Raw genomic sequence first — 23,221 nt, forward strand, 5'->3', positions numbered from 1 at the left:
GAGTCTCCCGGCTGGGCAAAGAGTGCCACGGTGAAGTGCGAGCGGCCAAACACAGATCAGAGCAGAGGCCCTGCTCCCCACAGATCTCACTCTTCAGAACCTGCAGCGTGCTTCTGCTGAACCCCCTGAGAGCTCCCTTCACCCTCGAGCTTTCTTCTCCTCACATACTGGGGTGGGAGGGACCAGCTCTCTGTGCCCCTTTCACGTCTGTCAGGAATTAACCGATGTCCCTGTTTTAGTTATTGTTGAGGTACAATGAATCTCGTGGTTGCAAATGATCATGATTTCAGCGGAGAAATGAACCAAGTGTCAACCTGGCCAGACAACTGTATAAATCAGTGCAAGAAACGTGTAAGGGGCAAGGAAAGGGTCAAAAAAGACTTCCTTAAGGAAGCAACCCTGCACCGTGTGCTGAGGATGAACCCATGCCCCAGTTTAGATAGTTTAGATTCTACTCACACAGGCCGGTTAGGGGCTAGGAGTCCTCACGATGTAACAGAGAAGAGTTGGGGGCACTGTCCGAACAGTAGCCATTTATACCAGCCTGTCTTCAAGTCCGAGGGTCCACAGGAACCTTGTTTTGTGTCAGCAATATCTAGAAGGTTGCTTCTTCCAGTGGCTGGTGGCTTGAAGACACAGCTGAGTGAGTGAGGCCCAGGAGAAGCCCGGAGAAGCCGAGGTTTGAGGAACCAACTTCGGAGAGAATTCCCTTTGCTGGCAGGGTGCAGGGGTGGGGAGTGCCGGAGGGGTTGGTGGGGGAAGATCAGTGATTAAACTATTTAAAGGAGTGCAAAGGGCAGAGTTTTGACATCAGAGCCAGGAGGCTAGATAAAAGGGGAAGGAACCCAGAAATGCTGGAGCTGGTGATCAAAAAATCATAGACAAGGGCAAGGCCAGTTCCCCAAGATGCAGCTGAGGTACGGAGGGCCACTCACTGGGAGGCAGAGCTGGTGAAACAATTCGTACTGATCCCTGAGAGCTTTCATTTCAGATGCTGTCAGGTTCTACTAGTAGATTTAATACTTTACTTTTCTGCAAATAAAGGTTGGGGGGGCCTTATCACACTACACCACAGGGGGATTGTGGTAACAGTATCCCAAGAGTTTTAAAGTGCAAATGTTTTCTGAGACAGGTAAAGGTTGCATTAGGTATTAAAATCCAGCTTAGAGTTAATATCTTCATTGTTGCATCCATTGTTTACCAGACACCTCTACGTGTAAATTACTGAGTTAGTGAGTTGGGAATAAAATAAGGTCTTGCCTTCAAATAGGAAGGCAGTGTTGCCATGTGAACACACGTATACACACAACAGTGTCCAAGGCATGAAATCTGTTATAAGAGGACTGGGTAAAATATTACAGAATTTATTAGAAGGGAGAGAATAATTCAGATTAGGGCCAGACTGAGGAAGGCTTCTTAGAGAAGAGTGTTTTTTCATTAAGCATTGAAAGACATGAAAAATCTGAACACTTAAAGATGGGTCAAAAAAAAACAAAAACCCTTCAGGGAGAAGAAACAGCATGGAGAACAAACATCTGTAGGGTTTGTAGAAATGGAGAACCATTTGTTTTTGAAAGGAATGTCAATGATGTAAGAGACCATTATCAGGTTCTAGTAAGGAGACTGACGGTCCTGTGACAAAGGAGAATGGGGTGGTGCTGTTTGGACGGGCGGTTGACCCAAGGGGGCCATCCCGTGACTGGAGCTCTGGGTGGATCACGTAGGTTGGGCAACAGGAAGCCTCAGCCTACCATTGGGAGGTGGCAAGTAAGGAAGGAGGAGAGAACGTACACAAGAGGGAAAGAAATTTCTCCTTTCTCATTATCCTGGTGCCTCCTTACTGGAGCCGAATCCTCCCATTACATTTTTTGGCACGTCCCAAGCCGAGGCCTTGTCTGCCTGCATCTTCTGGGCTGCGTCTAACAGCAAATGAAAGGCTAGAGACAGATCGGGTAGGACGAAATGGAAGAAACACTTTTCTTAGTTTTTGTTTCTTTGTTTTAAACACTCTGTGTTCTTGATGTTGCAAAGAAGTGAAACCATGATTGCACCTTTCATTTCATGCATGTTTTAAAGTTTATTTTTTCCCGTTTTCCCCTCCAAATTTATTTTTCTTAAATTTTGAGCCATCAGAAACAATCTTGGATTATAAAGAAGGAAAATACAAAATGAAGACATGTCAAGGAAAATGGAAGGAAACGCCGACAGGCGTTCTGTATTGCTCACATTTTTAAAAAATCCAGGGCCTTTTGGAAGATTGAAGGGTAAAAGTTCTGCATTATGTCCCCAGCTCCTCTGAATGATGGTAACAGTGCCAGGGATGTGGGAGGTGTTTAGTCCTCGCCTGGGAAGGCCTCATTCACCTGCCCCAGGCTGGCAGGCATCCTCTGCTCTGAATCACTGCAGCAGAATCTGGTAGGGCCGGTTCCACGACTGCACGAGGATTTGCAGGTATGAAGATTTTTAGTTCCTGTCAACACTGAGGGTGCCTTTTTACCTCTATGCAAACATCAAATCACTTCTATTTCCTCTTATAGAAGGAGGTCCCTATTTGTCAATTGTTCTTAGACATACCCACCTGCTATACATATGTAATTACTAATTGCTTTGCTTTTCCATGTACTTACTCTTTCTTGCTAGGGTGAAACTGTAGCCATCCACCCTCTTCTCTTGGTTTCAGGAAAGGAGTATGAATTGTGGGTGTTGTAGTTCTTATGCCTGTGAGGGTTTCTGGTTGGGCAGCCTGGAGCTGCACTGGGAGGACTTCTAGTCCCAGGTGGCTTGGTAAGCTGCAGCTTGGGTGCCACAGACAGAGCAGGACACGTTTGGAGAGAGTCCTTGGTTTTCCTAGAGTGACTTCCATTCACTGACATAATGTTCCTGAACTGAAGAGGCTTGAGTTCATTTCCACAATTGTAAGTGTTGTTTTTAAAAATTAATATTTTCTTCACTACTGATATATGGTACACATAGGACATTGTGTCATTTCCAAAATAATTAAAGAAACTAAATGCTTCTTCCTTTTTCCCCAAGCCCTGCTTGGAAAGGAAAAAAGGGAAGGTTATTGATATTCGGTGTTGGTGGGACATGGTTTAAAATAAACTTGGACACATGGGATAGATTAATACTTGAGACATGTTATAAAATAAACTGATTTATAAAAAGAGGAGGAAGACACAGAACATTCAAAATCAAATGTAAAAGAAAAAACACTTTGATTTGCTTCAAATATGTGGATGATTGAAATCCTCTGAAAATTTTAAATATTTTGAAAGACAGCCAAGGGTGTTGAAAAGCCTCTGGGCACTGAAGTCAGAGGAGTTCAGATTCAGGGGCCCCGCCACTTTAAGTAGGTGACCTTCGAAAAGATGTTCTACCTGGTCCAACCTCAGATTTCTCATTTGTAAAATTGGCATTAAACCTACTTCACTGGGTTACTAGAGTGGAATTAGCACAGTGCATTGCATCAAATAGACGGTTGGGAAATAACTGATGGAGGACAAACTTAGCTTCTTCCTAAGTAAGTTTCAGTTGAATTTCAGAAAGAGATGAAAGAGACAAAAATATTGTATGATTCCACTACGTGAGATAGCTAAAGTAGTCAAATTCATAGGAACGCAAAGTAGAAATGAAATGGTGGTTGCCTGTGAGTGGGGGAAGGGAGAAAATAAGAGATGTTTAATGACTACAGAGTTTCAGTTTTGCAATTTGAAAACATTCTGGAGATTGGTTGCACAACATTGTAAGTACACTTAACACCATTAAATTGTACAGTTGTAAATAGTTAAGATGATAAGTTTTATATTATGTATTTTTCACTACAATTTTTTAAAAGAAGATGAAGAAAACATAGTGGAAATTCTGGCGCCTCCTATTTATTAAGGTATCTCTGACTCCTTAAAAATTGCCCAAGTCCATTTTCAGTAGACCTAATTTCAGATTGAAATTGGATTATCTATGTTCATGTGTAGTTTTAACATAACAATAATTAGTTATGATTATGATGTATTTCTGACCAGTCATTCAAGGTCAAGACTAAGAATAAAGTCTTAGTCTTTGTGGTAATCCTTTTATACTTTCCTTAACTTAATTATGTGATTACTAATTTATAATAGTTATTTTTAATATGATTTCATGGGTACTGTAAAGGTATAGCAATTTTGAAGTCCTGATTATTAGTTCAAACTTGAAAAGTTTAGATATGACCAAATATATTATTTATTCTGGTTTTCTCACATTCTCTGTAGCTTATTTATTTTTAAAGATTTTATGTATTTATTTTTAGAGAGAGGGGAAGGGAATGAAAAAGAGAGGGAGAGAAGCATCAGTGCGTGGTTGCCTCTCGTGCACCCCCCTACTGGGGACCTGGCCTGCAACCCAGGCATGTGCCCTGACTGGGAATTGAACTGGTGACCCTTTGGTTTGCAGGCCCATGCTCAATCCACAGAGCTACCTCAGCCAGGGCCCTTTATCTTATTTATAAACAGATCATTTTTGTGTCTGTGATTTCAAAATAATAAAGAGTGTTAAGACAGGACCTATTAAACACCATCTTACCTTAAAATGTATTAGGTAATCTGGAAGACAAAAGACAATTTAGGGTTTTATTTATTTTAAACATGAAAGAATGTCATCATTGACTTTCTGGAAAATCTTTTCTTAAAAAAACACTCATATGCCTGGCTGTCTATTAAAACTAAGTATCCTTTATGGCATTTGGTTACAGAAACCAGGATTCATGATGAGTGTTCAAAGTTTTGCATGCGATCTATTTAAATGAACATATTTAAAGGAAAACTCTCTGAAGAGCTATGTCAACAAGTCCAGGGAAGCATGAGAACGAACACACAGGAGAAGGAAAGCTGCAGAAGCACTCGATCAATATGATTCTGTGCCTGAGAGGGCAGCCCTGGGCTTGCTCTTGAATGCCCTACATGGTGTACTCTCTCTAGGAAGTGTCATTTATTCATTTAACAGTTAATGTTCTTCCACTGGATTTGGGGTTAAAGAGTGACTGAGTCACACGTAGTCCTTAAGGGTATCCTGGTCCACTAGAAAAGATATGTACTCATAAAAAACCTAAAGGGAGGAAGTACTAATCTGTGCATCACTCATGCCTTTCCTGGCGTTACTGTTGGTTAATTCCCACTCCGTAGAAGACATGCTCAATGTCATGGGATTGAAACAAGCCTCCATAAATCTTTGCTTGAACTGTAACCATTAGAGACCAGAAAAAGCTGAATTTGAAAACTTGCGTATGAGTCACTCAAAAGCAGAGTGAAGTAAGTGCCCCAAACACGGAAGAAATGTGTACCCAGCATTTCAGAGGAAGGGGAGGTCATGGTGTGTAAATATCCAGAAGACGCTCTGGGAAATGATGGAGATGTAGCCAGGCCTGGAAGCATGTGCAGAGTTGAAATCAAGAGAAAACAATAGAGAAAATATCTCCTCTGGAGCCATGCTTCCCAAAGTTTTTACAGATGAGATGATTCTAGGCAATATCAATAAAATCAATAACTGATTTGCACAGTGAGAAAGTTATTATATTTTTCATTCTACTTTTGTTTTTCCAAGGACATAGATGTATTGTTTATATGACTTTTAAAAATTTTCTAACACTTGTTTAATCCTCCTTTGTAACAATAGAGTTGTAACAAGCTCAATGATTTTAGCAGGCAAAACTTATTTAGTTGTAACTTAATAACTTTTAGAAAGACATTTGTTTTTATAGCCGTTGCCTATTTACTGTAATAGATACTGGTTTTTCCCATTTATGTTACTGATAGACATTTTCTATTAAAAGACTTCTCTGAGCTAAAATGCGAGCGGATTTACAGAAACTAGTAAGTACAAATTAGTCTGGTGCTTGGTCATGGAAATATCATGAAGAGCTACCAGAAGGCCTGAAGTTTGGGAACCACTGAGGTAGAGGCAATGTCAAGTCCAGAAATGAGGAAGTGAAACTGAACAGGCTGTCTTTATGTATGGCTGGAAAGGAGGGGCGTTGGTGTTCTGTGGAGGATGTCCTGGGGACTTTGGATGATGATGCTGGGATAAGGTTAAGGCAGTGGAAGTTTAAAGGGATTCTGACTTCACCTTTTCCATGGTGGGGTTTCAAATGGGTTTCCATCCTGGGACAACATGTGGGAAGTTGTGCTTTAGGAAGATCATCCACGGATTGGCCTATAGGTGGGTTGGAGCTCAAGGAGTGTGAATGTGGAGAGGGCACTTTGGAAACAGGTTTTAATAATCTGATCATGAATAAGTAACAGGAGCTGGGAATGAAAATGCAAGAGAGAGATGAGGAAGATATTCAATAAAAAAGAAAATATGATGATGATGATGATGATGGTGATGATGCTAATGATGATAAAAAATGACAGGCAAGATGCTCTTGAGTTTTTAAGCTTGGTGGCCTGAGAGAGTGACAGTGACACTGAAGCTAAAGAGAGACAGCTAGTTCTTGTGGGGACAGATGTTCCTTTTACTTCAGGCAACTTGAAGTGGCCTGATGGGCAGACCTTCCAGTGGAAGGGGAAACCGCGCTGTTAATCATGTGGGGTTGGAGTTAGCGAGAGAAATGCAGGCAATAAGCACCTCATTAAGGGGCAGCTTAGTTCTGCTCTTCCTTCTGCCCATTCTAGGAGGAATGCCGACGACAGAGAGTCTTCAGGATCTAGGGATAGGAAGGGCAAGGACGAGCAGCTTGACTATTTCCTCCCAAGATTTTCCTTTTCCTTTGGGGAGTTCTCTCTTCGTTACTGTAGCTTCCACCTTACTCGGTGACGACACATCTTTACAGAGTCCTTCCTCAGATTAAGCAAAAACATTTTCATTTCTACCCAGGAGAATAGCCACCAGATAGAATTTCTAGGAATGATAGAGGGGATTTGTGTTTTCTATTTCCATTGGGAAAAGCACTGAATCTGAATGTTTTCCCAAACAATACAATTCACAGTAGATAGATATTTAAAGATAGACAAATACCACAAAGGCTAGTGTGCTCACCTTCCAGCTTAACAAGCACAATATGCAAATTAAAAAAAAATTTAAATTGTTTATGGTATTAACCTTTTTGTCCACATTTTTTCTAGAAATTTATTTAAATGAAGGCCCCCCCATCCTATTCCCCAATTTCATTTCAGTGAAGTGAAGGTTACTGCTTATCCTCTCTTTGTAGATTTTCTCTCCATTGTGTGTTTTTATTCTTTTATCTGTTTTTAGTTTTGTTTAGTCTTTCCACTGCAATCACCACACTGTTGTCCCTGCCTGTGAGTCTTTCACAGCCACTAAGATGTGGAAGCAGCCCAAGTGTCCACCTGTAGACAAGTGGATAAAACAACTATGGGACATGTATACAATGGAATACTACTCAGCTGTAAAAAAAAGAAGAAAAATTTTTGAGAACATTGTGCTAAGTGAAATAAGCCTGTCGGAGAAAGACAAAAACCTGTGTGAACTTAATTCTAAACCTTCAGACTAAGGTGCTAAAAGGAGCCTCTTTACTCTTTGCTAACAAAAAAAAAATAGCAAGTCTCCAGCAGAGTAAGCAGTCTCTACTCACAGGCATTCTCTTTGTGGAGGATTTTGATAAACTGAAAGTTCAGTAAAAGAAAAAAGTACTGCTTGTTCTTGACTATCAAGAATCAGGCATCATTTTCCAGATGTAAAGTGTTGGAATATAGTTTTATGTTATGTCTGTAATCCAGCCTATTTTTCTGTATTCTCCTGGGAAAAGAAAGCATGTTTGTTACAGCTCACCTACTTACTGAAAAATATAGACAATTATACTGTCTCTGGTGTTTTATTCAAGTTCCCAGAGGTTGATGTCACAAATGAGCTAGTCAATGACTTGGAAAGTGCATTTCACTTGGACTAGGATTTAGAGAAAACCGTTTCAGGATATTAGAGCTGAAAAAAATGTTGGGGACTGTACCACCTAAAAAGACTTGAAAATAATATTAAAAAATATTGAACTATGCCTAGAGGTCTTAATATGGACCTAAATATATTCACAAAGATATTAAATAAAAAACTTAAGGTCATTCTTACATATAATTTAAAAATTCAAATAATATAAAAGCATGAAGAATGAAAAGTAAGCTAAAATGCCAGGTTTCGGATTTCTGGCTGCGAGTCCCCTCCTAGGAAGTGCAGTGTGGAAGCGTTCAGTTTCTATGGAGTGCTCCCAGTGATAAATATCCTAAGTATATGGAATGTCTAGTGCCTTTATTTTCTTATTTTGGTGATCGACCCGTATCATTGCATATGAAAATACCACATTATTTCTTACCACAGGGTTATGGATGTGCCCGAGTTTATTTATTGGTCTCATATGGATGATTTTTAAATGTAATTTCTGGTCTTTAGCTGCTATTAACACAGCTGCAGTGACAAAAGATGTTAAATTGGAAAATTTGGCTTATGATTCTGAGACAAGAGATTTCAGATACCAAAAAAAAATGTATGTGACTAAAACCCCAACTGGGAATATTTTCACAATTCCTAATGTCCTCACTTGCTTCTAGGTTTTTTAAAAAAGGAGGAAAAACACTGTGAGGATTTTGTGAGAATGATTTTGACAATATCTGGATATAGGGAGGTAGAAATGAAGGATGGTCCTTTTTTTACCTCAAGCTAGAGGAGCTGGCTTTCTTGCACACTCCTGGAAAGCCAGGCATGCTTTCTGTTAGATACCCAGAGCCGAGGGAGGCATAGCTGACAGAGGAATTAGATGCATTGCTCAATCCACAGGCAGTTGTAAGCTCTGAGGGTACCCAGAGCTTGCTCACGTACGTAGGCATACACACACACACATGCATGTGCACACCCTCCTACACACAGTATTAGCAATGGGCATCACATCAGCAAAGCCACCTTACAATAAGAGCTATAGATTAAAAATATTCTGTTTTTATTTATCCCTTTGCTTCATCATTCTCCAACTTTAGAGGAGGCTTCAGTAACAGAAGCTGGCAAATTGGGTGATGGAGGAGGTGAGGAAGAAAAAGAGATGTGCCCTGTACTGTCCTCAGAAGGCTGTAGACTTACAGGGCACATGGGCAATGGAGTCTGTCATACACTGGAAGACTCCCATGCTGATGGAAATATTAGATGGGGTATTCTAATTTATGAATCAAAACTGCATTTTGCGACTTAAATTAACCACAAGATTTTCTTTCAATCTAAGAGTGACCAGAAGATACACGGGGCCAACTGGGGAATTTTTGTCAGTGGTGTTAGAAAAACTCCCTCCAGTGAGTACATTTTTAAGAGGAAAGCAGTGGACAGAATATAATTGCATTCTGATTCATCTCACAAATTGTGTTTGAAGGAGTTACCTACCTATCTTTGCCTACATATAAGGGAAAAATTCGTTCTTAAGCAAGGACAGTATACTAATATAAGGGTTTCCAGAGCAGCAGAGAGTTAATTAACTTGCAGTCGGAATCACTGAAACTCAAACCATGCTCTCTAGAGCTACATTTTCAATTCGGTAATCACTGGCTACATGTGCCTTTTAACATTTAAACTGTCCAATAAAAAACTTAGTCTCTCAGTTGCACTATCCATATTTCAAGTGTTCAAAAGCTAAGTGTAGCTACTGATTACCTGATTTGACAAGGCAGATGTGGAACATTCTCCAAACCACAGAACTTTTGGTCTTCGTCAGGGACATTAAACCACTTAAATCTCCCAAAACATGGTGGAAAAGGTATACAATTATTGTTCCCACAAAGCAGATGTAAGAATCAAAGTTCAGAGAGGCTTAGAAATTTGATCAAGAAACTTGGTCTTTCCTCTAAACCACATTGGTTGACCCTCAAAGCAAGTATAAAATATAAAACTACCCTCACTCTACTTTCAAAATACATTGTTGAATATTCTAAAATCTAGAAATCCCTAAGGGAAGGAGGCTTTACTCATCTCTGTATCATTACTGGATTGGTGGGAAACACAGTCTCATGTCCACTTTCTAATACCCCTATGTTTTAACCCATACAATTTATTCCCAGATGTAGGCGCAACTAAAAGACTTTTGGTGAATACAAAAGGTTTTAGTAGTAATAGAGAAATACTAAATAATAGTGTTTATCTATTTATCCCTTCACTTTGGTATATGGTTCTCTAAGAAAGTAATCACTGACTTGGTTATACATAGATTGTTTTGAGACCAGATTTATTTTCTGTTGTCTTTTACAAATGAAGATAAATGCAACTCATAATAAAACTATCACCTCACACTAAGTATCTGGTAGTGTGTGGGGATAACTGATTTACTAGAGAGAGAAAACACAGGAACAACTGAAAAGAGATAAAGATAGTTAGCAGTCACTGGGTTATACACACCCCCATTCCTTTACAGGAGGCCAAAGAGGTTCAGCTGGTGCGCGGACCAAGGGTGTCACCTCCGAGTTGTGTGTCCCTAAAGGCTGAAGCTCAGAAATGCAGTCTAAGGGGGCCTAGAGTGCAAGGCCTCAAGGGCTGACTTGCAGTCCTGAGGGAGCTGGGGAGTGGGCTCTGCCCCTTCTCTCCACTCTCACCGCTACCTCCCTAGTTCAGGCTGCCGCCACCTCTCCTTGTTTCCAGGTCCACTTCATCTTTTGCTTTCCATTTTCTAAAGTGTGAATCATAGATCAGGTCATATTATTCCCTGACTTTAAACTCATCTGCATCTTCTTTCTCGTAGGCTAAAGTTCAAGCTCCTGGGGAGGTCTCATAAGGCCATTCAAGGCCAGTCCCTGCTGGCCTTTGTGTCCTTTCCCCAGACCTCCTACCTCTTGCCACTTCCCCAGACCTCCTACATCTGTGCCTGCCCCACTGCTGTGACCCAGCTTTCCTCAACTACTTCCTGTTTCCAGAATGAGCCACGTTCACCCCTGTGTCCCTGTTCTGTATATAACATTCCTTTTATTTGAAGCACTCTTTACCTTTCTCCCTACAAACCCTTTAGTGTAGAGGTGGCATTTGAACCCAGACAGCTCAACCTCCAGAGCCCATTTCATAAATACTATGTGACACCATAGAACAGACTGGCTAAAGGGCCTCTCCCAGCCTCTTGTACTTCACAACCCGTCTGCTACTCTCATCCCTCCCTTTTGCATAACTGCAGGTTGTGTCCACCTTCCTGTGTGTCTGACCAGCACCCATTCAAGTCATCTTTGTATTTGACTTGCCAGTTCAGATGACATAGTGTCACTTCCCTCCCATTAGAATATATATTTTTAATAAGGAAACATAATAATAGAAATCCATCCTCATAAATAATTCCCAGTCATCTTTAAGACTTTTAAAAAAGAGAGATGAACAACTTAGGCTGATACTTGACTGGATGCAGAGTGATACTACAAATATTCAAAAATGGTTATAGCACAGCCATGACCTGTCAGGACGGGTATTGGCCATTAGATGGTACCCAGTATCCTCACCTAATATCCACTCTGCCTGCACGCAGGGGATAGGCGTGGGAACATTGCATTGACCCATGTTTCTGGACAGGCCGGGCGAGGGATGTCTTTTAATTGTGCATCAATGGGAATTTCTCCTGGCTCAAGTAAAAAGGAAATTAGGTTCAGATTGTTGAGTGCATTGCTTCACCCTCCCTCTTATGTAATTGCTTGATCTCTTCATGTCTTGAGTTGAATTTGGCCATTTCCTAAAGTTGAAATTCCCTGTAATTAACCTATGTACTTATGCCTGTTGCAATTTGAGAACAGTTTACTTTCTTTTCCAGAATCGGTTGTTATTGTCAGTAAATTGATTGAGAATGTTGATACCAAAGGTTTCTCAGTAACCTCCTTTTTTCTTGGATATCATCGTGTTTTTTTTAAATGTAGTTATTACTATTATTTTGAAATATAACTTAGTGCTTGTCAATGAGAGAGATATTTTTGTTTATCTGTAGATCATCATTTCTAGTAATCTTTTAAGTGTGTGTGTAAATGCGTGTGAGTGTGCAAAATGGTATAGTGACTTGCTTTTCCTTCAGTCTCTATCTTGCTAATGATTGTACAGGATGTGGTTAAATCAGAACTGCATTATAAAATTCTGTTTGAAAGGCCTTTTTCCTTTATGAAAATATGTATAATTCACAGCTTTCTTACTGATTCATTTTACAGTGCATTTAGTGTTATTTAATCCTAATATTTTTAAACAGTGCCATAAAATAAGAATTATTTTAAGATGAGGTCCATTTTATCATTCAAAGAAGATGGTAAGGATTGAAAGTGGTTTCCATAGTATTGGTTTTGAATGACATTTTACATACTCTTGACTCGACTGTGTGGGGTCCTCTTCATGCACTGTGTCGTTTAATTCTCACGTTAATAAGTGCTCTGTTCTTGCCGTGTGCTTCCTATTTGACTGGAGCAATTTCTCATGTCCCTCCTTTGAATTCATACTTCAGAACATGATTCTGAAGTCATTGCTTTCTGATGATTATGTGATGATCCCCCTGGTGTTGTTGGAAGGTGTGGTGGGAAAGCAAGGGGTTAGCTGCAGGCCAAGAACATGCCAGAATGTCCATTATGCTGAGCGAGGCAGGCCCAGGCGTTCACCTCTGTATGTCAGTGGTACCTCCTACACAGAGCGGCTGCCTTCGACCCCCTTGTGCCTCAGGTGTCTTCAGCTGGGATACTGGCTACATTTGCATGCATCTGAACGGGAGAAGGTCAAAGGTGCCAACTCTTTATCTGTGGACCACATTCCCACCTTCATAGCTAACGATTTTTCCTTCTACTCCCCGTTTCCTTGTGCAAACCTTGTATAAGCTACATAATCCGTCTGTGTCTCAATTCCTTATCTGCAAAAGGAACTGGTAACATTGGCTACTTTTCCCATGAGTAGGGCTGAGAATTAATAAACTGGCATTCAAAGGCACAAGTGTCTGAGATGATAGGGCCTCCATAAATTTAGATTGCTGTTATTACCATCCTCCCTTTTTGACTGCCAGCAGAATAATGACTCACACGGGATCCAGTGTTTATAGGGGGCTTTGCATTTTAAAGTATTTTATAATACTTAATAATTCAGAAAAGCCTCTCTGTGTAGTCTCAGCCTCATACTTCTATGGACAAAAGAGTCACTGAAAGTTCTCTGTAGATCACTCTTTTTCATGAACTATTTGTTGATTTGTCTGTTCAGATTATTATTTTTTTAGTCTTATTTTGTGTCTCATTAAAAGGATTTGTTCTACGTCAAGCCTCCTTGGGGCGCATGGGGTTTATTCTTCTGATTAAGTTAATTGGATAATCTATATGTAACTTGACTTATCAGTTGGTGATCCTTATAAATATCTTGCTTCCTTAAAGGGAACTGCAGAGCTTAAAACTGAGGCTGAGGTCAGAATGGAGAGCTCCAGAAGAGAGGGAGGACCAGGGGCAGACTTCAGGAGCTTATCAAGCCATGATTGCATAATCAAAGGGTGGAGCCCAGACAGGGTATTTACTTGTATGGATAAGCCTTAAGTGTTTACCCTGCCTGTTGCATCCCCTTTCATCCCCTCTTGCCCACTAGGAGACCACTATCCAATAAATTTGAGTCCTGGGCCATCTTGCTTTGTTCATTGTTTATATCCTGAACTAATATGATACGCTTGGGCTCTTTATCCCTCTTGATCTCCCATCCAATGCCTAATTCTGGTTCAGAAAAGTCCCTGGGACTTTACCCAGGCACTGGTTTAATTAGTGCCAGGTTTTTCCCAGCACTCGTGAAAGGGGACCAGGCATGGCTTTGATCAGTATCTTCTTGGCAATGGTTTGCTTCTTTTCCCACTGCTCTCCTCCATGCCCTAGGTATCCTGCGCTCTCAGGCACACCCAGATGTACGCGGTCTTCTTGAGGTTTCTTTGTGAATGCCCAGACTTCAGGCCGTCCTGCTATCCCCTGCTCTACCTGGGTGAGTTACGGTGGTGACTGGAAGAGTCTGCTTTGAAGACTTTGCTGTTTCAGGGTTCCACCACAAACATGGTGTTTTTCACACAATCCTGGAAGTGTTTAACATCAACATGGTCTTTATTAAAGAACTATTTCTATAAATGAAAGCACCTGTCCACATCCTAGTGGACAAAATGAGCCTGTGTATGGTAAGATGTAAAAGTGAAAACAAACAATAAATAGTAGCTTCGGAGGCATTTCTCCTAAAAGCCATGACACTAAGCCTGAAAATTCTATTCGAACTTTTATGTAGTTTTCTGTTCCATCTGAAAAAATTGATTGTGAAGAATTGCGACTTTGAAATTGGCAGCTCAAATGTGGCTTTAAAAATCTTTATATGGTATATCCAATGTTTGTCTGAAATCTTAGTGCATCATAGAATTACCTTCTACTTTTAAAATTTTTGTCTGGAGACATTTATAAATTAAGCCACGCTCCCAGCCTTATTCAGCCCTCAGTGTGTTGGTAGTAGGTACACAAGGACATGTGCAGCCTTTACTAACAAACAAAAGATTTGGTATGTATGATGTTAGAAAATTAAAGTCAGGTCAATATTTAAAAATGACCAAGAAACAGAAACATTTTTTTTCACTAAAATTCCACAGAATCTTTATCTTAGCTATGCTTATTAAATATAAAAATGCAGGACCACATGCTTCTTTACTGAGAGGGTCTAAAACTTTAGATACGTTAATTTTGCATAGGGAATAGGTAAGGGTCAGAACCAGTTGAAAGCAAACCTGAGAAGACAGGACAGCCCCCAAATGGATAGGTTTGGAAGGAGAAAGAAAGAGAAAATAATGTTTGCATTCTTGTTGAGTTAAAAAAAATCTTAGAGTGTCTTTAATTTTTAACAAAATCCCAAATCATTTGACTCGTTCCAAACACCATAATTTTAACTTTAAGTCAATATGGGGAATGACCTCTCTTTTGTGTGACTGAAAGAAACACCTGGCTATCAGGAATCCTGAGGTCTGGTGTCGACGTGTCACCCACCAGGTAAGTGCTTTAGGAGATTCACTGCTCCGCCGTCTGTCCATGTTTACCAAAGGAGAGGACTGAGGTCGAGCAGGAGCATTCACATGCGTACTGCAGGAAACTCTGAGTTCTGTGCGGTGACTCCGGACCCCATTTTTGTAGTGAAAGCAGTGGCTAAAATGTGAGGGGCGTCAGCTATTTTCTCTTTGCCTTTCAACCAGATGGACTTGGCATCTACTTATTTATTTGCCAACTGTATTTCTGTAAGATTTGAAGAAATAGGTTCTCATGCATGAGAGAATTATGTTTGCAACCATTCAATTAAATTATTGCTAAAGTCTTGTCAGTTTGAAAGGTATGTTTTCTGTAACCATTAATGATAATATGTACTGCATACAACACGCGTGGACACATATTGATACACATGGTTATATATTCCTATATTACCTTTCCACATTATAACTTCATGCACCCAATCATAAAAATACATATGCAAGAATATTGAAAGCCCTTAACAATAAAAGCTAATTCCCAATAATGGCAAGGTATGGTGAGTTGGGGAGGAGATCAAATATTAAACAAATAAGCAAACAATGGGGGATATGGGAAGTTAATGAAAATGTACAAAAACCCAGCCTAAGCTTCTTTAGTAGTCAAGGTAAACCCTGAAATGTGAGGAGGGTATGAGTCTTTTAAAAGAGAAAACGTTAAAATTAGGAAGAAGAAACTTCCCATCCCCAAGCTCAGAATAATGTGCCATACATGGCTTTATGTGATAACATAATGGAAAACCCCCCTCCTTACAGTTTTACAAAAATATAGAGAAATTTCATATACAGCTACAGTTCATCTTTGTCATGAGGAAACACCGAGGAGGTAGTGCGAAGCCATCTCTCTGTAAAGGCCACTTTGGTAGGAGGCTGGAGTAATGTGTTTTCCCTTTTTTTTCAATGTTCCCTAAATTTTTCATCGAATTTATTTGGATGACATTGATTAATAAAGTTTTTTAAGTTTCAGGTGTACAGTTCTACAGCCCATCACCTGTACATTGCGTTACACGCTCACCACCCCAAGTCAAGTCTCCATTCATCACCATGTATCGCCCCTTTACCCTCTTCCACCTGCCCATACCCCCTTTTCATCTGGTAATCACCATACTGCTGTCGGTGTCTATGAGGGTTTTTGTTGTTGTTATTTGTTTGTTTGTTTGTTTTTTGCTTAATCCCTTCACCATTTTCACCTGGACCTCCACTGTTGGTGGGAGCACAGACTGGTGCAGCCACCGTGGAGAGCTGTATGAAGTTACCTCAGAAAATTAAAAATGGATCTGCCTTATGACCCAGCAATTCCACTTCTGGGACTATATCCCAAAACACCCTGAAACATGGATTTGAAAGAATATATGCATCCCTATGTTCAGTGCAGTGTTATTCACAATCACTAAGATTTGGAAACGGCCCAACTGCCCACCAGTCGGTAAGTGGGTAAAAAGCTGTGGTGCATTTACAGGATGGAACACTACTCAGGCATAAAAAAAGAAGGAAATCTTACCTTTTGCACCAGATGGATGGACCTGGAGGGTATTATGCTAAGTGAAATTAAGGCAGTCAGAGAAAGGCAAATACCATATGATTTCACTTACATGGGGAACCTGATGAATGAAATAAACTAACAAACAGTATAAGCTTAAAGTAGCCTTTTGGTTCAAATTGATTTGGGGATAAGACTAGAAAACCTGTATGCTGTGAAGGGGTCACATACCCCCTCTTTGTATCAGCGTGACTTTTAATGGAAACTACACGGCAGGCCATCTTAGATTCACATTCTGAGGACGTGTCCGAAGGGAGACTTTCCCTACTGTTCTCAAATACTGCACAACAAAGTTTCGTGTAGAAATAAAGTTCCTGACATGGTTTTGCTTTTCTAGATGCCTGCTGGCGCTTGGCTGGAGGAGCCGAGAGGTTGTGCAGGCTCTTGGGCAGCAGCACCTGAGTAGGTCAGGTGTAAGGTTTGGGGTACAGTAAAAGGGGCGGGGCCTACTTAGGAGGTTCTTCATGCCTCTGCTATGGGGCTGGGTTAAAATGTCTCTCCCTGTGTTTCTCTCTAGTAGAAACTAAAAAGAAAGAAGATGGAAGGGGGCTACAACTGTGTTGTACTTTTTGGGGGGTTTGAAGAAAAGAAAAGCTGTGTTCCCTGCCTCTGTCACTACTGAGCAGTGTGTCGGAACCTGGCAATCATTTGCAGTTTCATTAGTAATACATACATAAGCATACTTTATCCCTGAAGCTTCATGAGTACTGTGGTTTGTGATTTGATTATTTTTCGCTGATGTAGCTGGCATGACCAGATCACATTTTCCATGGAAAACTTGCGTTAGTGTGTGTTTCTTTGCTTCTTAGAAAGGCATAGTGTGTTATCTCTTACTCCATTGCAAACTAGCCCAAAACAGTGACTCAAAACAAGCATTTTGTTATCTCACACCTGGTAACTGACAGATTTAGGTAGGAATTGGCTGTGTGGTGTTCTGCCGGTCATAGGGTGCATCGTGGCTCTGGGCTTGCAGATGGGCTGGCCTGGAGGGTCCAAGATGACTTCACACTCATACCTGGCATTTTGCGGGGATGACTAGAAGTCAGGGCTCAGTTGGTACTGTCGCCTGGAGCACTTATGAATTGTCTGTACAGCATGGTGACCTGAGGGCTGTAGGAATTCTCAGACAGCAGCTGGTTTCACCTAGAGGAAGTTTTCCAAGAGACCTAGGCAGAGGCTACAAGGTCATTTATAATAGACTTGGAAATCCCAGCACACTGCTTTTCCTGCTTTCTATATGTCAAGCAAATCACTAGAGCCCGTCTCGATTCCCGGGGAATCTCAATGAGAGGATAGCTAAGAACTGAATCATAGGTCATCTCTAACATACCACAGGCCAATATGCACTTCTTGCTCATATACTTCGTGCATAAACGATCTGCTCAACAACATTATCTTCTGAAATTTGAACAGAACTATGAAGGTTTAAGTAGAACATGAACATGGCTTTATGACAGTCAAAGAAAGATAAGATGTCATTTAGTAACTTGCATACAATTACTAAATGCTCCATTATTAAAGTTGAACTAGAATTTCTTTGATAGTAGGCTTAAATAAATACATTAGCTTATAGTTATATATTATGTCTATTATATATCTATTATATTATATCATCTTCTATTTACATCTTATTTACTTACTATTTTATTCCTTTTGTAAAATGGATAAAATGAGATGCCAAATTCTTATTGACATATTTAGGTGTTAATGTTAAAGCCTACAGAAAAACTGGCACAGAGGATAGGAGATATGCCAGCCATTGGCCTGTTTGCCCTCAGCCTGCATTCCTACAAGTTAGTGCTCCTCTGTGTATTGTACGTTTTCCATACCCCACAGATTACCGTTCCATGTTTTTTATTGTCAGCAAGATTCCAGTTTGGTCTTGCGGATGAGAGGTCCTGGTAAGAGACTGAGAAATGACGGAATGGGGAAAGTGACTCACTTCCTGTTTTTAGCTTCTGGGCCTCTATCCTCAGCAGCAAAAAGCTGTGAACTCCAGCATCTTCTGTCTGTTCCAAGAGCCATAGACAGAATTCTGCCTTGGAGCCAGCACCAATGCCTCCTCAGGTGCCCCAGCATGTGCCAGGTGGTGCTCCCCTGGGTTATACCAGCACTTGGCAGCACGGCCCCTGGGTAGCCTCAGCTCCAGCTGAGCAGTGCGTCCTCAGCAGTCCCAGCACCAGTTTTGTAGGTCCCAGTTGTATCTTCCAACTAGTGTGCTCAACACACCTTGTCCCAGCTGTGCAAGCGTCTACTGAATGGCACCCCATCATGGTCCAGGTCTGACTGACGGGCCCCGTGGTTGGTGTTCCCAGTACTTCCCAAGGCATCCTGACCATGCAGTGGCTAGTAGACCTCTGGGTCCTACCACCACGGCCCGCCTTTTGTTTTCCTGGCCGTGGGGGTAGTAGCTGCTTCCTGCAGGTATCCATGTCTAGGTTAATTCACATTCACTTTCTGTTCTTTCAGCCTTCCACTTGCCCCTGATAGGAAAACCTTGTATGGTTTCTGTTTTCCTTACTGCATCCTGAGTGGTGCAGTAGGTGCTATGTTGCTGCTAGTCATTTGCAGAGTTGGATAAAATGTCCACTAAGGAAGAATGTTCGGATTAGTGGAACTGGTGTGACAGAAAGGTGAGCAGGCCATTCATGAAGTATTGGTTCTTTCTGTTTTCTGAGTTTTTAATGCTCCCCCTTGTTTGCAGGCTTTGTGTACGTAGTCCCAGTTGTGCTTTTCAAGGAAAGACTGTATTTACATAAAACAGAAAGCAAACATTACTGGGAGTAATACTTGTTTTGTATTTTTGTCAGCGCCAAATTGAATTTTGTAACAGCCTAAGCCCTAGGAATAGGTCTACTGATCATTCTGTCATTAACAGTTTGCAGACACACTCTCAAAAAAAAGAAAAACTGGTTGTTGTTAGGAAAAGGGCTTGTGATAAAAACCCTTTCATCTCTCTTGGTTTGAAAGAACTAACAATTTTTGGCTTTGCCGATGTTTTGAAGCCATGAACTTCTCCAAAATTTTTATGCTTTAGAATTATGTGTACAGGCTGTGGGAGTGGAAAAAGGCATAGCCAATTTCTTTTTGAACAGAGGAATCAACAAAGAGGAATGTTTATTTGCTGTGCCTTGGCTCTTCATTCGTCACCTCTGCAAAATTTTGTGCTAAGAAAAAACTTTTATTTAATGTTAAGACTTAGTAACAATGTGTTATTTCATTTTTGGCTTTAAGTATACAAACGCTAAATAAAGATTAAAATATTAGTATTAAAATGTTTTGAATAAAGGTAGCTAGGAGGAAAACTTTAAAATTAGCATTTAGTTTGGCATCACTGTAATAATCTTTGATATTTAGCAGACAAAAATGATATGGTATATGTGTATTTGAACAAACATGTAAAATGGCCCTGATTTATTTTTAGCACAGGAAACCTGGTCAGTGGGGTACTTCTCTTTCTATCTTTAGAGTACCCCTTATTTATGGTTAGTCCATATCCTAGATGTTTTTTGATTATTAAATAACTTTGGGATACAAATTACTGGCTTGAATTGAACTAAGTTTATTTGTTAAAGCCAACTGGGGCTTCTTTAGAAGATCACTTGATGTGACTGTCTCTGTGAGCTTGGAAAAAAACAAATAAATGGTTGAAATTCATAACCACCCTAGGTCAGGAGTGAGCTATTCAAATATTCACGGAATGAGGTCTTAGGCGGAATGTAGACTGAAGAATCAAGACATTAGCTAGCTCTCAAATGTATGACTCTGAAGATAATTTAGAAAAGTGAAAATACTTGTGATTGTTTGGTTTACTTACTTGCAATGAGCTACTTTAGTCCTTTAATAGAGCATTGAGTATAATACAGATGAGGAGGTAAAAGGATAGATATCAGAATCTCATTTATGGTTGGGGATCTCTGTCTATCATCTCTGTTCCTTTCCCTCCACTTTCTGTTTACAGGCAACCTCCTCATTTTGGCCTACAGCTGATAGTGGAAATTAAATATGTCCCTTCTTGGTTAGTCTTTCCAGAGCTTTTTCACTGTGGCTGGCATTTCTTTCTTTTTTTTTTAAATTTTGTTCAAGTATGGTTGTCTCCATTTTTCTCCACCACTCCCTCCACTCTCTGCCCACCCCACCTCCCACTCTCGACCCTACCCCCTTCGGCTTTGTCCATGTGTCCTTTATACATGTTCCTTGAGGACCCTTCCCCTTTTTTTCCCCATTATCCCCTCCCCCATCTCCTCTGGTTACTGTCAGTATGTTCTTTATTTCAATGTCTCTGGTTCTATTTACTTGCTTGTTTGTTTTGTTGATTAGGTTCCACTTATAGATGAGATCATATGGTATTTGTCTGTCACTGCCTGGCTTATTTCACTTGGTGTAATGCTCTCCAGCCAGCCACTCATGTAAACTACCTATGTGGCAGATTTGCAGTAGATTTGCAAACTACCTAGAGCACCTTCACAGACTTCTATTGATTGGTTGCATATTAATTTTGGTCTGTTAACCCAGTTAGTTCTTTCTCACTTTTCAAGGGAAAATAAAATTCATTTAATATGTACTCTATATTTATTGAGCACCTACTATACACTAAAAACTGTTCTAGGTTCTGGGGATATAAAAGTGAATGAAACAGACAAAGAAATAAATCTTTGCTTTTATGGAGATTATATTCTAGTGTGGGGAAATGGGACATAACAAAATGAATTACTTATACATATAGCATATTTAGCTGCTGTAAGTGGTATGGACAAAAACAGACAGAGAAATTGAATAATGAATGTGTATTATTAATTTTAATGAGGAGGGAACTCCTCATCAATGAAGTGATATTTAGAAAATATCTGAGATGCTGAGGAAGTCACCCTAGATATCCAGGGAGAGGAAAAACGAGTATAAAAGCCCAGAAGGAGTATGCCCTGTGTTTGCAAGGAACAGCAAGTAACCAGTTTAGCTGGAGTCATATGTGGAAGGAGAGAGACCTCAGACAGGGGGCCTGACACTAGGGTACAGGGCCATGTGGGCCATATGACTTTGGCTTTTGCTTGGTTGATAAGCCACTGCATAGTTTTGAACATGGACAAAATGGTATGACCTGAGTGGTATGATCTGTTTTCCAGAGAAGAAAGTGACAAACTGTATTGTGTGGTGCTGATAGGTCAAGTAAGATTCGGTATTTACCATTGAATTTGGCAATAGGAGGTCATAGGTGACCTTGACAAGAGCATTTCTGGCGAAGAAGGGGATGGCCCCATGGTGTGAGAGAGGGGAAGAAAGTATTTGTGGATAAGGAGAGAAGGCTTTTTTTGCCTGCCTGTTTTGGCTACAAGGGGAAGTGTACAATGGGGCAAAGCAAGGTCATGACAAATTTGGTTGACTTTTTGTTGAAGACATCAGAAGTATCAGCATGTTCTTATGCTGACGGGAAAGATGCAATACAGGGAATACACTTGTAATGCAGGGAAGATGGAGGAGAGTTTCTGATGCATTTCCTCTGAGTGGGCCAGCAGGAATGGGACCAGCCACACATGTGGAGGAGAGACTTGGCTGGCAGTGCGGACAGCTCATCCACAGTAATAGGAGAGAAATCCAAATGTGTGAGTCCAAGTAGTTCAAGGGAAGTGCTGGTAGGAACAGGTGGACATTCTCTCTGATTGCTTCTTTTGAAAATCCTTAATAAAATATGAAGCAAGATCACCAGGGAAAAATGAAACCAGAGAAGGTCATTAGAGATTTGGCAAGGAAGGAGAGGGGGTGTACGTGCCACAGACATTGAGTACAACTGCTCGTTAGCCTTAAGAACCAACCTGGGGTTAGCTTGGTTTTTCATCAGCTATAAGCAGCTTTCTGGATTAGGACAAGTGGATGGAGTGTTGCATTTCACCAAAGTGTGGTTCCATTAGTCAGTAGGAGAAAGTTGTGTGGTACTAAGAGAATTACGGAGGCACACAGGAAGGCCATTAAGACTGCTTTTCGTTTAAGGTATGAATAGAGGAAGAGAGGGTTTGTGGGGAGGCAGGTAAAGTATGGGGCAGTGAAAAGGTAGTAGGATCAGTAGGTGGCTGGCCTTACAGGGTAAAAGGATTATTGAAATCAAAGGATTGCCATGAAATATTAATTTATATTAGAGTTATCTCAATTTTAAGAATTTTCCTTTGTTCCCATTGTGCTTTCCTATTTATCCTGTTTTTTTCTAAACCTGTCCTTCATAAATGATCTGTGATTTAATCACTATTTCCCTCTCTATGTAAAATGATTATTTTTATAATCAAATAATATCTGCTTATTACAAATTGGAAAATATAGAAAAAGAAAGTGAAAATCTGTATCAAGACCCTTACTATTTAAACATGTACTGACAATTTATGACTGCCATCCCTAACTTCGACCTTGTTTCTCTTTGTCTAAATTGATAAAGCACAATAGTAATCATTCTATGCATTTAATTTTGTATCATGTTTAAATTCTTTGATCTTACCATAGTCTCACAAGTATAATGATGCTGTTACACACTTTCCTCAAGATTGTCTTTAATGACTGCATAATATCCCAATACAGGGATGTTTAATACATTATTTAATTTTGTCTACATTACAGGATATTTATAGTAATTTACTTTGGCATTAAAACTGTATGGTAATGAATGTCTTTGTTCATAATTTAAACAATTATTATTTAGCTTTCCTAAGGAATCTTTATAGGTTTATTCTTCCCTA

General features: G+C 40.2%; 1 protein-coding gene across 5 annotated transcripts in view; it reads left to right on the forward strand.

Moving 5' to 3' along the window:
• The window catches only part of MACC1 (MET transcriptional regulator MACC1), a 69,365-nt gene that overhangs the window by 4,740 nt on the left and 41,404 nt on the right, over positions 1 to 23,221 (forward strand). For 3 of the 5 annotated variants that reach the window (XM_045828461.1, XM_045828459.1, XM_045828460.1), the window contains exons 1-2: positions 2,821 to 2,915; positions 13,794 to 13,896. The exons of 1 other annotated variant lie outside the window; for it this stretch is intronic. In XM_045828461.1, the coding sequence (XP_045684417.1) occupies positions 13,853 to 13,896 (44 nt within the window). In that variant the 5' untranslated portion in view covers positions 2,821 to 2,915; positions 13,794 to 13,852. Of the gene's footprint in view, positions 1 to 2,796; positions 2,916 to 13,793; positions 13,897 to 23,221 lie in introns of those variants that run through there. One more of the 5 variants, XM_045828462.1, reaches the window with a different exon arrangement.

The sequence above is a fragment of the Phyllostomus hastatus genome, unplaced genomic scaffold, assembly GCF_019186645.2.
Source record: "Phyllostomus hastatus isolate PE091 unplaced genomic scaffold, TTU_PhHast_1.1 phas_scaffold_78, whole genome shotgun sequence".
NCBI lineage: Eukaryota > Metazoa > Chordata > Mammalia > Chiroptera > Phyllostomidae > Phyllostomus > Phyllostomus hastatus.